This window comes from Papio anubis, chromosome 1 (assembly GCF_008728515.1).
Source record: "Papio anubis isolate 15944 chromosome 1, Panubis1.0, whole genome shotgun sequence".
Taxonomy (NCBI): Eukaryota; Metazoa; Chordata; class Mammalia; order Primates; family Cercopithecidae; genus Papio; species Papio anubis.
This window is the reverse complement of record NC_044976.1, coordinates 189,479,138-189,495,351: the sequence shown is the minus strand read 5'-3', so window position 1 is coordinate 189,495,351 and position 16,214 is coordinate 189,479,138. Positions and strand designations below refer to the sequence as shown.

At 34.8% G+C, this 16,214-nt stretch overlaps 1 protein-coding gene and 1 non-coding gene across 12 annotated transcripts in view; one reads left to right on the top strand and one right to left on the bottom strand.

Annotated features, from left to right (window-relative positions):
* DNM3 (dynamin 3) overlaps nt 1–16,214 on the top strand; it is a 566,482-nt gene that overhangs the window by 518,548 nt on the left and 31,720 nt on the right. For all 9 annotated transcript variants that reach the window (XM_031662793.1, XM_009194141.4, XM_031662781.1 and 6 more), the window contains one exon: nt 8,956–9,120. In XM_031662793.1, coding sequence (XP_031518653.1) covers nt 8,956–9,120 — 165 coding nt within the window. The remainder of the gene's footprint in view (nt 1–8,955; nt 9,121–16,214) is intronic.
* Nucleotides 6,096–16,214, bottom strand: part of LOC100998560 — a 53,836-nt gene continuing 43,717 nt past the window's right edge. The window contains exons 3-5 of one of the 3 annotated variants that reach the window (XR_001897715.3): nt 8,068–8,522; nt 6,525–6,611; nt 6,096–6,400 (exon numbers count right to left, since the gene is read on the bottom strand). This is a non-coding gene — a transcript (uncharacterized LOC100998560). Of the gene's footprint in view, nt 6,401–6,524; nt 8,523–16,214 lie in introns of those variants that run through there. The other 2 variants (XR_002520296.2, XR_004181959.1) reach the window with 2 other exon arrangements.

Below are 16,214 nucleotides of genomic sequence, written 5' to 3'. Positions count from 1 at the left end.
TGTGCCCATGTCCATTTTGCCTCTTGTTATAAGAACACCAGTTATATTGGATTGGGGCCCATCCTAATGAACCCACTTTAACTTAATTACTTCTTTTGAAACCCCATCTCTCAATATAGTCACATTTCTGTAGTACTGCTGGTTAGGGCTTCAACATGAATTTTGTGGGGGACACAACTCAACTCATAATACCTGTCAAAATAATAATATTTTGGACCTATTTGGTTAAAAAAGGCAGTATTAAGGTAAATTTCAACACTTCATTGTTACTTTTTAAAATATGGCTACTAGAAATGTGGCTTGCATTATATTTCAATTGGACAGTACTGGATTTTATTTATTTGGGACACCAAAACACTGTATCATCACCTGCTGAAAAAATAAGAAAAAGTTCTCATTTTAAATAACTTGCCATTTTCTACTATATTTCCCTTTTAGTACTAAGTTTTATTTTGGTGTTGCTAATAAGCAAAAGCAGTGAGATGGTATATAAAGAAGATGAAATGTGCACAAAGAAAATTAGACTGGAGTACTATTTGGATCTTACTACCTTTATGATCTCAGGCATAGCCCTTACCCTTTCTTTAATTTCTTCTTTCTACAAAAGAGAGGATAACAGCTGACATTTGTTGAGTGATTATTTTGTGCCAGGTACTCTTCTGAATTTCTACACTAGTAATTTATTTAATCCATACAACAACCCTTTGAATATTTTAGGTAGTAGTATTACTCTATTTGAGAGAAAACTGAAGCACACAGAGATTAATTAACCTGCTCAAGACTCCAGAGTTTAGTAAGTGGTAGAAGCAACTGGTCTAACTCCATACCACATCATTTATTTCCCCCGGTACTTGTGTCTCAAAAGATTGTTGTGAGGATCTACTGAGATGGTATATGTGAAGGCATTTGAAAACTGATGACTGTTAATTATTTTCTTTGTCTGCCTTCCTAGGAACATTTCAGATAAAGCTATTATTTTTCTCTTTTGACCAGGAAATCTATATATCTTTCTTGACAGCCTGGTAATTTCAGAACGAATAGAAGTGTTTGTATCTGTGGGTTTGACACACTACTGAATCACAGAGTCTCTGGAATAATTCTCAAAGCCATCACTTTCAGCCCACTTTCTCATTCATTAATGCTCTATTCTTTTTCTAGCATGTCTAGAATTCTCTTGAATTCTTGCAGAGAATTGGTGCTCCTTTAATACCTGCTATTTCAGAATAGCTTTTACTTAAATATGCTTTCCTTTTCTCCCAGTTGCAAAATGTCAGGGCTGACAGCTGAAAGGGCTTCTGAAGATTGTCAGTGTTCTCATATTCAGATAGGTAGCAAAGGATCTGACACATTTGGTATAATAAACCCACAAACGTTCATTAGTAAGATTGTAGCCTGATTTATTTCTCTGATTTAGAAAACACTCCTAAAGAAGGAGAGTTTGTCTGCAAGGAACCTTCTGAATTCTTTTTTTAATTCAAGCTCGTATTTATAAATTTTGTAAACTCAGATGTCGCTTATGTCATTTACATCATTTATCTCAAATAATAAAAATGATTCACTTTTTTTGAGCACTACTATATGTCTGACACTGTGGTAAGTGCCATTTCTGTATTCTCATTTGGTGATATCACATCTGCTCTGCCCTATAAAATGTATAATGTGTGTATATTACCTTCACTTATAAGCACAGAAATTAAGGCTTAGAGAGGTTGAGTAACTTCTTAACTAACTTCACTAAAGTCACAAAGCTAATTAGTGACAGAGTCAAGATATAAATATAGGTCATCTAATTCCATAGTTCATACTCTTGATCACTATTCCACATTTCCCTCAAACCAAAGTGGATTGAGCATTTGGGGTATTCTTTCTAAGTCAGGTGGATATTTTTAAAACTTGTATTTGATGAATGCTGCAAATAGGTGTATGATCCAGTTTTTCTTATAGCTTCTGTGATTTGGTAATTCTCCTACAGATGGTAGAATATGGTATTCACAATAATATGAAAAATATAATTAAATTTGACAAGAATTGTATTAAAATAGCAAGATTTACCATCCAGAATTATTTCATTTATTTTTAATTCCTCTTTTATCTTAATCAAACATACCACCTTGATGTTATCTGAAGCTATCTTATATGCTACTTTAAGCTGTATGCATTCATTTATGAAACCTCTAAAACTATGTATCATGCCCTTTCTATTTTATGTATATTGCCAGGTAGTTTATAAGTGATTAAAGAATATTGCTAGGAATTATATTAAATTAGATAGATAATGTTACCATATCACTTTTGATTCATTTGGCCCCCAATGTAGTATGAAATCTTATAATTAATTTTTTCTTTTTTTTGGAGACAGAGTCTTGCTTTGTCACCCAGGCTGAAGTGCGGGGTGTGATCTAGGCTTACTGCAATCTCTGCCTCCCAGGCTCAAGTGATCCTCCTACCTCTGCCATCTGAATATCTGGAACTATAGGCATGCACCAGTATGCCTGACTAATTTTTAAATTTTTTGTAGAGACCAGGTTACATCATATTGCCCAGGCTGGTCTCAAATTAATGAGCTCAAGTGATCTACTCACCTTGGCTTCCCAAAATGTTACGATTACAGGCATAAGCCACCACGCCCAGCCTGTGATGAGATTTTTAGGAAACACCTTTTTATCAAATAGTTCATTTAACTAAAACGCCTTTAATTCAGAAGGCATTATATCTATTCCAAAAGTGTTTATATGGATTAAGTAGACGTAAACAATTGGTAGAGGAAAAACCATAGTACTCACTAACGATAGTATTTGTAGAAATTTTGAAGCCATGGTTAAAAAAAAAGAGAAATTTGAGGGAAAATGTAAATACATGCAGTAATAATGCTTTCTTAGCAAATTTCACATCTTTGATCTACTGTCACCTTATTGCTTTGTAAAGAAACATCTTGATCCCAATCGTAAAAGTTACTTAGACTTATAAACTCATTAATGTTTACTAGTAGTTGCAATCTGATTTCTTTAAAAATAGTCTAAGGAAAAAAGCTTTTAAAAACCAACATCAGCTTTATCTCTTATACCTCACGTAATACTTACAAACCTTATTAATAAAGCACTCAAGACAATCTGATACACTACAAAATTTAAAATAATACAGAATTGTTTCAAATAATAATTGCATCCTTCTATAAAATTTGCTTAGAATAGTTTTAATTTTTATTATAAATGCAGCCATAGTTGTTGATCTTTAAGCAATCTTGGCTCTCTTAGTTTTTGCCACTTTATAAGAAGTAGACAAATCTGATAGCCAACGTAAATATCAGAATTAGGGTGAAGCAAAGATAGTTTTGTGTTTTTGTACTTTACATCCTCCAGATTGTCAAACAGGCAACATACACACACACTCAATTTCAGAAGAATGAGAGAGAGAAGTAACAAAAGAAAAAAACCTGCAGACCCAATGATTATTACTCCAAGAATATAGATCTTTGTTTAAGCAATCTTCCTCTGAATGTCAGTAGTTGCAGAAGTCTCAGTATATTTTTATCATCTTCAAAAAGTTATTTTTCTGTAAACTAAAGATTTGCCTAAATTGAGATAAGCTCCTTTAAATTTTAATTTATTTCTTAATTGGTTATGAGTATTTACAGTGACAGAAGTAGTTCTGGTTTTGGCAACTTTGGAAGTAGCTCCCCAACTTTGGGACATGTACGTGTTGTCTGTATGATGACTCAGCTGTGGTCTGGTGCTATTATCACTTACGTTCTATCTTTGAATATTGGAAACAAGAAATTTGCAACAGCCCAACCTAGCAAATTTCTTCTGATTTTGCTTTCATCTTTCCTTTTAACAAAAATTAACTTAAATTTCCTAAAACAGTCTTCAGGTCTTTTTTTTATCTTGATCATCTACGAAGGCTCTTGGGCCCTGGGAATGTCTGAGAAGGTGCACTCAGTAATTCATGTGTAGGAATAGTTGAAAAAGTTATCTTCAGGCCTTTTGGGAGTTCTGTAGTTGGATGTAGGTGACAGCTTTATCAACTACAGTATTCAGTGAACCTCAGGGAAGTTTAAAACCCCTGATGATAGCTGCTCTTTTAATGGCTTCATTTTTCTTCTGTACTCCAGAAAGAAATGATTCTATTCACAGAATTTTACAGTTGTATGTGGTTTTTTTGGTTGCTTTAATGCATTGCATTATTTTTTACTAAGAAGTTTTTACATGTGAAGCAAGTATAATTGTATTTAAATTGAACTTTGATTTTCTGCCTCATAATATAAAGAAAAGGGCGCCGGGCGCGGTGGCTCACGCCTGTAATCCCAGCACTTTGGGAGGCCGAGGCGGGCGGATCACAAGGTCAGGAGATCGAGACCATCCTGGCTAACACAGTGAAACCCCGTCTCTACTAAAAATACAAAAAAAAAAAAAAAAAAAAAACACTAGCCGGCGAGGTGGCGGCGCCTGTAGTCCCAGTTACTCAAGAGGCTGAGGCAGGAGAATGGCGTGATCCCGGGAGGCGGAGCTTGCAGTGAGCCGAGATCGCGCCACTGCACTCCAGCCTGGGCGACAGAGCGAGACTCCGTCTCAAAAAAAAAAAAAATATATATATATATATATATATATATAGAAAAGGTAAATAAGATCAACTGCATACCTATGCTACTATTTTGCTATATAGTTTATTATGACTGCCCATGCTGCTTTCATATTAGTTGAATTTTATTGCCCTTGCTTTCTCTAGGACTTTATTAACTTTGATATAGTGTATCTATACTCATCCATGTAAATGATTTTGAAGAACAAAACAATTGAGAGATTTTTGCTTCACAATATCTGTGATTTTTGTTTCATACCTTTGTCCATGTTTCAATCTTTGTAACCAGACATAGTTCTTTATTGCATAGATCTTATAATCCCTTAATACCCTGATGCTAAAATGAATGAGCTTTAAAAATGCCTGTTAAACAGATAGTATAAAGGATAAAATAATTTAAAATTTCTTTACAGTTACAAGTTTTTAGGTGATGAAAGTAGAATTCCTAAAATATAAATTACTCTTGTGTCATTTCCCCCCTAATCTTTAGGTGTTATCTTCTTACAAATGAAACTACTGGGGTTTTTCTTGTGGTTATAGTATTTCACTATTTGAGTATGTAAACATTATGATGATGGTGTTACAGAATTAACAGCAGCAAAGGAATCGCTCTCAGTCAAAAAGAGCCTTCATCACGATCGACAGTACAATTGTTTTATATCTATAAGGCATTTCTCATAGGACTATATTTAGTCATCCCAGTAGCTTTTGGAAACACATGTTTTATCTCACAGTATTTGTAGATCACTTTTTGTGGTGGGGTAAGCATCAACACTATCTTAACCATACCCTTCCAGCCTCATCAAATTCGAAGTGAATGATTGGCAGTGGAGAGAGGTTTTCAGTGAAACCATTCTTGATAATGTAGGGCTGGAAAAATTCAAAGGTACGTTACCATGGAAACAGTGTTTTCCTAGTGATGACCTGATTTGCTAAGAAAAAGTCTTCAAGGAAGTCTATGACATGATTAAATAAGAGATTTAAGGAAAGGGAAAAGACAAAAACAAAACACCTGAAAGACATTCCAGTCAAGCCCAGTGCTTCTATAATAGATGCCCTAAGGTATGGTGAGAATTATTTCTGATTCAACACTTTCATTCCCTCACCTGTTAAGGTAGTAAACCTTTAAAAGAAAGCTTTTAAATTAAAATTTTCAGCTACTTGGGAGGCTGCGGTAGGACCATTGTTTAAAGCCAGGAATTTGAGATGAGCTTGGAAAACATACAAAACCCCATCTCTAAAAAAAAAGCAAAATTAGCTGGGCATGGCATGTAGTTACAGTTATGTGGGAGGATCCCTTGAGTTCAGGGGTTCGAGGCTGCAGTCAGCTATGATCACGCCACTACACTTCAGCCTGGATGACAGAACAAGACTCTGTCTCTAAAAAAAAAAAAATAGTAGTGATAAAAGTATGTTTTAAATAATGTAAAACTTTATATAACAGCCTGTTTCTTAAATACTATGTGAATAATTTAGTGAGAAAGAAAGTTATGGTAATTTTTATAAATGTCTTCACATTTACAATGCTGGTGTTTTTATTGGTTAAATTGAATTAGATTTCTCAATAGCTATTTTTAAAAACTGCAATAGGAAAGCCTGTCTATTGTATTTTTTAGAAACAAGCTGGTTTCTACAATATTATTCACGTTTTGTAAACAGCATCATTGAACCTGCACATAAAAGGTTAAATGTTTGCAGACCATTCTTTTTTGCCTCAAAGATCAGAGACAAATTACTATTTTTATTTTACATTCCCTTGATGAGGATAATGATAAACAGCTGTCACTTCAGTGCTTCAACTGCAAAGAACCTTATTGCAATCCTATAATTTAAACAAAGAAAAAATATAGTCATACACAATATACATACGGAAAAGAGCACAATGGAGAATTTGGTTAGAACTGGGGTTAGAGAAAAGGGAGTGTTTGCTCTCTGCAATTACTCACGTAAAAGAAAAATTCTATTCATATGCATTTTTCCCATTCATCTTAGACATTGGTAGAAGAGGCAGTTTACTGTTTCTTTCTTTCTTTCTAAAATGAGGAAAGAAATCAAATTTGCATTCTGAACTCTGTGACTCCCCATCATGTCCACTGTATTATCAGAATTGTTAAGATTTGCATGTCACTACATGTCTGCAAGTATTTCCAAAAGCTAAGAAGAATTTCAAATTGTTTTACTGATTATTTACTAAAGCCTCTAATTTTTTTTAATGCTAAGAATTAAACCAGAGTTCTCTATTCACTCTGACACTTTGTTTTCTAATTGCATCTGGTTTCAAAAAGTGAAAGTCAGTGGCTTTTGCTTATTTTGATATGCAAAAAAGTGAAGCATGGCTAAATGTTAAGAAAGCTGTAAAATGGGGAAATTTAGTGTTTCTATATGAAAATGTGGATGGTAATATAATTTTCTTGGTGTTTCATATTCCTAGAGATGAATTTAACATGTTATTTATTCTGCTTTTCTCCTTTGACTCAATCATTTATTTTTTATAAATATCAGTACTTTAAGGAATTTTTCTAGAAACTCTATGTTCTGGTTTCTTAATACCTAAGGAAAAAATTGACTTAAAAGAATATTTATCTAACATTTATTGAACAAATTTCAGTTCTCAGAGCTTGAATATATTCTTATATGGATTGGCTGTGGTACAGATCTACATAAAGTACATAGCACAGTACCTGGAATACAATATTTGCTCAATAAATGTTCCTGGGAAGTGGTAATAAGTTTATGCTGAAATGCCATTACCTGCGACTGCTAAACACAATGGCAAAATCTAAAATCCAAGAATGTTTTAGATCAGAGAGACAAATGGAATCGTGTTATATTCCTAATGGAGGCTTATATTTCTTTATATAGAAGATGTTTTCTTCAGAAAGCTGTAGGTCATCGTCTGTTCTCATTTATATATACATATATATATATTTATTTCGTAATCACTTTATCATCCTCATTATCATCAAGCTGTAGTAACTCCTAACTCCTCAACTTGGAATTTCTCTGGTCTGTGGTTTCTTACAAGTAGGCTTTCCTGGAGGCCCTAAAATGCACTGGAGCCTCAGAAATGTCCTCATACTGTTGTCCCAAATCATGAGGTCATGCTCTCAGGACTGGGAAATGAGTTGAGCATGCATTATTTTAATGTGTTTTTTAGAACAATAGATACTTCTGAATGAGAGAAGCCTATATAAATGATTAGAACCAATTCTATCAGTATTGTTGGTTTTGTGGCCCATCAATATGCTTTTCACACAAGCATATTGATTCAAAGGAAAGGCTTGTCATTTAATATCCAGTTAAGTTATTTAGCACAGTGCTATGCCTAGAACTGATTGGATGATTGAAAACCTGGCAGATCAAAGTATGTACATTTCCAAAGAAAAGTACTTCATGTCTACATGGAAGCAATAAATTATTTCCCCATTTTACATTCATAATTAAATCTTTCCAAATGCTAGAAAGTAGCCAGACCACTAGCAATAATACCTGTGTCATGTTCTGGGGCTTAGATGGTTCAAGCTGACTTGAAATGGAGACCATTTGTTCTAAATTGATTTCAATGCCAAGCCAATAGGTCAGCCCTTAATGATGAAGATGCCATTCCAGCTCAGCCTCTGGTGGATAAGCCAACATTAATTAAGTCAAGTCTCATAGTATAGAAAACAGATGCTTTTCTCATGTTGCACAAATAAATTCTTTGTGTATAGATGTGTTCTGTTTTATTCAAAGAATAACAAGTTGGAAGTTATAATTGTAAGTTTTTCACAATGGAGCCAGTCTTTAGTAGTGATGACAGAAGCATGAACTTACATAACAAATTCCAGCAAGTGCATGGAAGAATAAATTATCTTCTATATCTCTTATTTTGGCTTCAGGCCAGCCCGACAAAACTTAGCTTTGAATGTGGGCGGATCCAAATGCTGATCCATCGCAGAGCAGACCTAGAAGTGCCAGAACAATGCCAAGGTTATTTCTAATCTATAGAATCCCTGGAGACTCCTCTCAGAGGTTTACATTTGCATCGTATGTTTGGATTCAATTCTTTGGCCAGCTTGCAAATGGCTTAAGATTAGATTGTTCTCTGGAGGTATGTTGTTAGGTACACTGTTTATTTGGTTATTCATCTCAACATTCATTCAGAATTAGAATACTTACTTGCTTTCCCTAGAATGTGGCAGGCTAAAAATTGAGTAATAACTGCAGGTTCACCCATCTCCTTTCAGAACCAGTGGATGCATAATAAGAAAAATGTTACCATCTACTGATGTAAACTCCAAATATGCTAATCAGAAGTTGATCATCTGATAACATCTGACATTTTATTTTCTTCTGAATGAATACGAGATAATCCATGGTTTGTTTCTTTTCTTTTAGGCTGAAAATGATGAGAATGGCCAAGCAGAAAACTTTTCCATGGACCCACAATTGGAGAGGCAAGTGGAGACCATTCGCAACCTCGTAGACTCCTACATGTCCATTATCAACAAATGTATCCGAGATCTAATTCCAAAAACAATAATGCACCTTATGATCAATAACGTAAGTGATTATAAACTACCTCCATTTAACTTCTAACCCATCTGAGTGTGGAAGTTGCATATATTATCTTCAGTTTCTTTGTTTATTTTCTGGATAGTTGAAATACTATTACCCAGATTCATCATTTTCCTTTACACGTGATATGTGACTGACCAGTGAAAGAGAACTTAGGGAAGAAAACTTAAAACTTCTAGCTATAGGACTGAGGTATTCCCCATTGGCTGTCTTCTAGAAGAGTATGAGTTTGCTCACAGTAAAGCAGAACAAAAACACCATAATCCTGGGCATCATGTAAATTAATTGCAAAACCAGCAATGAAACCAGATGCCCTGGCTCCTAGACTTCGAGATTAAAGGCAAAGGATATATTTGTTCCTATGCCTCTGCGTGTGCATGCATGTGCACACACATGTATAAAATATGTTAATATGATTATTTTCAGCTTCTAAAATTATGGAATGCTATTTTAACCTGGGAAAGGGGTTCTTGCTTTATGCCCTTGGATTAAAAAGTCAGAGAATTTTACTTTTCTAAGGTAAGATGCTATAACCTCAAATCTGAAAGTATCCTGCTTGACTAGCCATCAATGGGTCTAAATAACCTTTTCAAGGTTATTTATGGTAGTCAAAGTATGATACTTAAATTATGTTTGATTTAGTTCTTTTGGTAGTTAACTTTTTACAGTACAAATAATACCACAAGTTATTTGAGAAATAGTCTTTTAGATAAGATAGGTTATAATGAGGTGTTTTATAGGGGGCTTTTCTGAATCTTGACAAGTGAGACACCAATAATTTTATTCCTAGTTATCTTCTAAGGACATCTTTTTATGTAATCCAATGATAAATCATGAGCATTGCTTGTAAGAAATTAAAATTGATGGCAAAGTAGTAAACAGAGCCCCAAAGTAGAATTTAGGAGAAACCTGGGTTCTAAACCTAGTTCTGCTACAAGCTCTGTTGACCTAAGGTGAGTCTCTTTCATGTGTCTATTTCCTCCATATGTAAAATACTAATTGTAGTAAGTGTATCTGACTTAGGGATTTGTTCCAGAAGATGGTACATATGAAAGTACTGTGAAAAATATAATTGTAAGAAAGTAATATGACTGCCTATTTAAGAACTGTAAATAGCCCTTATTTATATTTCTTGGTTCATTTCAAAATTTTATTTCTAAATACGACAGTCCATTCATTGTCCATGATCTCTGCATTCCTTGACTGTAAGAAACGCCAAGCATTCATGTGAACAATCTTATTTTTAACACTATTTTCATACACATGTTTATTCAAACAAGGTTAGCTGAATGCTTTGAAGAATCAGCAACAGGTAAGCAATAAATTAGAAATGTGCAAACTATGAAGCTTGACCAATGGCTTACTGTGTAACCTGAAGCAAATCATTTTGCCCCTTTGAGTTGAAATCAGTCTCTTCTAAAACTACATTGAGATACCTCAGAGAATCATCAGAGATTATAATAAAAGTGACTGTAAGACATTTAGAAAGATATAAAGTATTAAACAAATAGTCTGTGTATTTTTAAAAGTACCTTCTTCATTTACTTAAATGAATTCAGGTTGTTTTGCTGTGGTATATCCAGGCACTTGCTTATTTAAACATTTTCCTGATTAAGGATCATTTATCTTTTCACTGTTTCACCGAGAGTCATTAGTGCTGCCATCAGTTCAAACAGTGCTTTGCTCTGCACTATATTAAATCATCAGCACAGGAAATAGCACTTCCTGCCTATAGCTATGAGGAGTAGATTGACACGAATTAGCTAAAAGGAAAAAAAAAAAAAAAAAACCCTTTTGCAAATCTATCCTACTTTCACCTTCTCAAGAAAAACATACACACACACACACACACACACACACACACACAAACACACACACAAAGAAAGAAAGAAAGAAATGCAGGGGTAGTTTCCCTCACTCTTCACTGGTGTGTTTTCTTGTTTAATCAAATGACTAAACCTCCACCTACAGGATATTATCCTCAGAGGTAAAGTTCTGATAGTTGTCTTGAGAGAGACCTCACATAAGAGTCGTGAGAAAGGAGACTTCAATTAAGATCTGATCTCCAAGGTCAAATCTTGAAGCAAAAACTAATAGGAATGTGGAGAAGGCGAAAGTATCATGCAGTGCTGAATTCTTATGAAATTGTGGCTATCTTTGTCTGAAATTTAACTTTTTGTATCTACCAGAAATTAGTTTTACATATCTAGAATGACTGCTTTTCTTGGGTATTATTTTATGTGCTTTTTAAACTTATATATAAAAAGGTATAGTTTTACATATAATACATATATTTTAAAATTATATATGTATAATTCTATATATGAAAATATATATCTCTTTTATTAATGTAGTCATATTCTCATGGCATCTTATTGTACAGAATGCCCAAGCCTATTTTCTTCATTCCATATGTGACCTGTTGAGTCCATGGAAACTGAAACAGTGAACACCCAGCGCTGTGCCATCTAGATTTTTTAATTTGATTCAAAGCGAAGAGACCTTCAAATGAAAGAACTAATAATAAAATCACAGCTAGAAAACTAGTCTTTTCACTCCTAATTCTAAATTCCATTCACTTAACCCTGCTGCATCTTTAAATGAGTGTGGATCAAAAAGTTAATTGTTCCTCCAGAATCAATAAATGCCTAAAACAGGGTCCTCTATTTCTTCCTGGTCTATCAAAAGCGGTGTTCTGGCCTTTCCTCTTTGAAATGGGAACGAAAAAGAATATGTTTCGGCCTTCTGAAAAAGAATATGTTTCAGCCAACGTTCATAAAGTTCAGAATTTGGTGGGCAGTTTCCTTTGAAAGTTTACATTAAGTGTTCTGCCACTCAAGTCTCCATATGGAATTGTTTAAGAAGTTTAAAGCCTAGCAATAAATGCCTTGCCTCAGACATACTGTAAGCCTTTGTCTATTGAAATGCAGCAGCTGTTTCGTTACTTAAACATACCAGGTAACAGCAGCACAAAGAAATAGCAAGTTTATGACAGACGGTTGTTCTGGACAGGCTACAGTCAAAGCGGCAGAGTTTTGCTCAGGACTTTAAAGCTAACACACACATAACACCCCATGGTAAGCCCATTTGGATGGCCTCTTCTCTGTAGCTCACCCTACCAGAAGTTCTCCATCAAAGAATGAAGTGCATCCAGCTTGATTCTAAAAATGTGTTTGGTGTGGCAAAGTGGCACATAGTTCTGTTTGAACCTGTCAGCCAACCACATGTTGGATATCCCTTATTTTCCATAGCTTATAAATGAAGAAATTGAGGTTCTGAGATGTTGACTTGCCCAAGATCACACAGCTGGGGGTGGCAGAGTCAAGACTGAAATCCAGGTCTTCTCACTCATAGTCTGATGTTCTCACCATTTGATCATTGGATAATGCATGTGACAGGATTAGGAAACTCTAAGTCAGTCCTCTCCAACTAGAGGACTCCTACCCCCACAGGGTATGCATGAGTTATTTTCCCAGAGGGTTAATTTTACTGAAATATTTAATTGGGATTTGTTTGAAGATGAGAAACAATGTTTTAAATCTTTCTCATATTTAGACAAACCCAGATAATACAAACGAGAATGTAAACGTTCTTAGGAATTTTTCAAAAAACCAAATTTGAAACATAGAGCCATTTCACACTGGAGTGTGTTCGGCAGCCTGCGTCCCTGGACCCCTCTGGAGGTCCACATTTACTTTCCTTGGCCATTGGCATTTTGGTGGAAAATTGGTAACATGTGCCCTACTTTCAAAACTTGCTGTAACTTTAATGCATACGAAGTAAAGTGTTATTTTAAATGTTCATTATTTTAGGGGAAAGTACGTCTTAAATACCAGAGCTTTATCCTGGCACTTAAAGCACTGATTTGTTGCCACCGGTCAGGAATTCAGCATAGTGCTCAAGAAAAAGATCACGACTAGGACTCCATAAGCCCCGCTCTCCTCTCCCCTGCCCCCACCTCCCATCGTCACTCCCTGCCAAGGCTAACACTATTCTCTTTCTTAAATTATAGATTAGTTTTACCTGTTTTTGCACTTGGTAATAATATACTATATGCCTTTTGTGTCTAACTTCTTTTGCTTAACATTACGTTTGTGAGTCAAAGGATGTTATTCTTTTGCTTAACATTACGTTTGTGAGTCAAAGCACTTTTTAAAGCAGAAAAACTTCCTTGGTCTTTAGCAGAATTAAATCCCTGGGAAAAGGAAAGGAGGACTAAGTAGATATGAGAGAACTGTGAGATCTCAAACAATCACAAAATTCTAACCAAGCCCCCTCCCCAAAACTAAACAAAATTAAACTTCTCAGTTACATTTTAATACATGTTTTATGTGAATGAGAGGTATCACTGTGTTGCATACTGTGACCCTCCAATTCTAGAAACAAAGAGATTTTAAGGAAATGGTCTCCTTGGTAACTGACCTGTAGGAAACTATAGGAAAACCCTAGAAATGTCTCTTCTATTTGTGAAGGATTTAAAATGGTCTCAGTCACAGCAAAGAAGGTTTAAGATCCAAATACATTATGGGTTGCTAGAGAAGGGTTAAAGTAAGAGAGGAAAACATGTGGAACATTTTTAATGACCTCACATTCCTTTACACTGAGCAGAGCGACATGGTGCAGTAATGCCTGTTTATCTAGCCTAGAGTTTGAGCTGGAATGAGGTTTCATGTGTGAGAACTTTTACAAACCATACAGAGATGTATAGGTTATAAGGTGTTATAATTAAAAACATAAATATTATTTCAAATCTCGAATTTAAGTATAATCACTTTGTTATGTTCGGTGAAGTATTTTGTAAATGCTATCATCTAAAAGGGATTCACTTGGCCCCTAACTGTCATGCAGAATTCTTGATTTAAATATTTGTACCACTGGCATACAGACTTCTCAGAAAGTCCCTGAAGTGTCTGGAAACTCCCGGAAGTCCCCCTACCTTCATTCCAGACTCCAATTTTAGTGTCACAAAGTTAGGTTAGCAGAAGGAGATAAGAGTCTCTCTAAAATTTTGCTTAAATGCAAAATAAAATGTTAACCTATATGCTGTATTTAGCTGTCGCTTGATACCTGTACTATTGCAACAGCTATCTATGGTTCTCCTGTCTCGATGTACCTAATGCCAATTTAGCCTATAGACAGTAAAAATCACAGCATTTTTTGGAAGGGGTAGTAACTGTCTGCTAGGCTTCATGCTAGACAACTTATATTCATTCTTTCCCTTAATCCTCACAACAGTTGAGGTAGCTCTACCCTTATCCCTGTTTTACAGATGAGGAACCTGAGATTCAAACAGTTTGCATTATTTGCCCGAGAACAGTAAGTGTTAGAACTAGAACTTAAATCCACAGCCTGTGCTCTGAATCTACTGTATTGCATAGCAGGCAAGTTCCAGTGTATCATAATTGATGTGGAAGATTCAAGGCACATCTTTGGTCAGAATGCTGAAACAGACCCTTATTTTACTTCATGGTTTGACAGTTGATTCTTAATTCAGCTCTGCTTTAAATCTATTCTTGGAAGAATCTTCTTTTAAATTGTATTTAATAGATTCTAAGTGATATTCCAGTAATACGTAAAGTTTCTAAAGAGTTTAACCCAACCAATGGTCAATGCCAGGAAAATTGTCTGGTTTTGAGTTTTGAATTGCACCATGCATCCAAGTGCATATACACACCCAACAATGGGAGATTTGTGCAAATATCCATGATTCCCTGCATACCTGCAAGTACATTTAGAAGTGAATGCATCTTTAAGGAAGGGAATGAAATATTCCTAAAGCCAAATTTGCTGCCTTCCCTCTAAAGCTGACTTTCTTTTCTGATGTTTGATTTTCTATTCTCCCACTCACCCAAATGTCAATGCTTGAGGTGTCTTTGATTGTTCCTTTCTTCCTTACCCTTCACATCCCAACAGCACCAAGTCCAGTTCATTATTTCCTTATAATGTCATTATATGTATCCATTTTTTATACTACTGCATTATTACTAAATGAAACCTTTAAAATCTTATGAATGATCTACAATAGCCTTCTAACAGATTTATTTATTTTCACTACCACCCTTCCAAATTCTTTTTCAATGTTAGCCAGATTAATTTTCCTAAAACTCTCTTTTATTGTTTCACTTACTTGCTTAAAAGCTTTCGATGGCCCCTCATTGCCAAGTGAATAAAGTTCAAACACTTTTCCTTGGCATTCAAGGCCTTCACATCTGCCCCAGGATTCCTGGCCAAACTTACCTTCCACAATTATCGTGCATAAACCTCTACTCCACCAGAGAGTTTCCTAAATACATCTTGTGTATTAGATTACTTCACCTTTGAATCACTCTTGATTTATAAAATATGTACAGAAAACACTTTATTTCACCACAATAAACCTTTGCTTTAGCTGAATTTTTTGATTAGTAGAATTATTTACATGTTTTGATGCCTTTAAAACATAATGAAGCTATGTGTTTTAGGTTCTTGTCATCTCTGAATTACAAATTTAACCATATCCTAGAAATTTTGAGCATCTGACAGCTATTCTGTTATCTGCCTGATTTTTAACAATTAAATATATGTTTGCCTTTGACCTTTCTTAAAGATATTCATGAGTCTAGATAAGAGTTAGCTTTCTCATGTAACAGAGAAACTGAAAAATTCAAACTGGTTTATTTTTACTAGGCTTAAGTTAATTGCTGCACCACTGTAAAATAATGATGCTTAAACAAAAATTTACTTTTCTAAGCACTCAATCACAGTGAGATAATGCGGTAAGGGAATGGGCACTGGACTTCAAGTCAGAAGATTCTGGATTCAACTGAATGCTGTGTGACCTAGCGCAAGATACTTAAATTCTCAGAACTTGTTTCTGTATCTATAAAACTGAAATACTAATACATGTTTCCTCAGTGTGTGATGAGAATTGTCATATAACTTGTGAAGCCACTTGGTATATACCATACTTCATCGATTCTCACATTCACTTCTGTTTATTTAATATTTCTGAAATGAAAGTGCATCTTACACTCAATGGCATCTTGACATCCTGTCATAGTTTGATTGGTGGTATTTTTGTTTTTTGGGTTTTTTTTGTC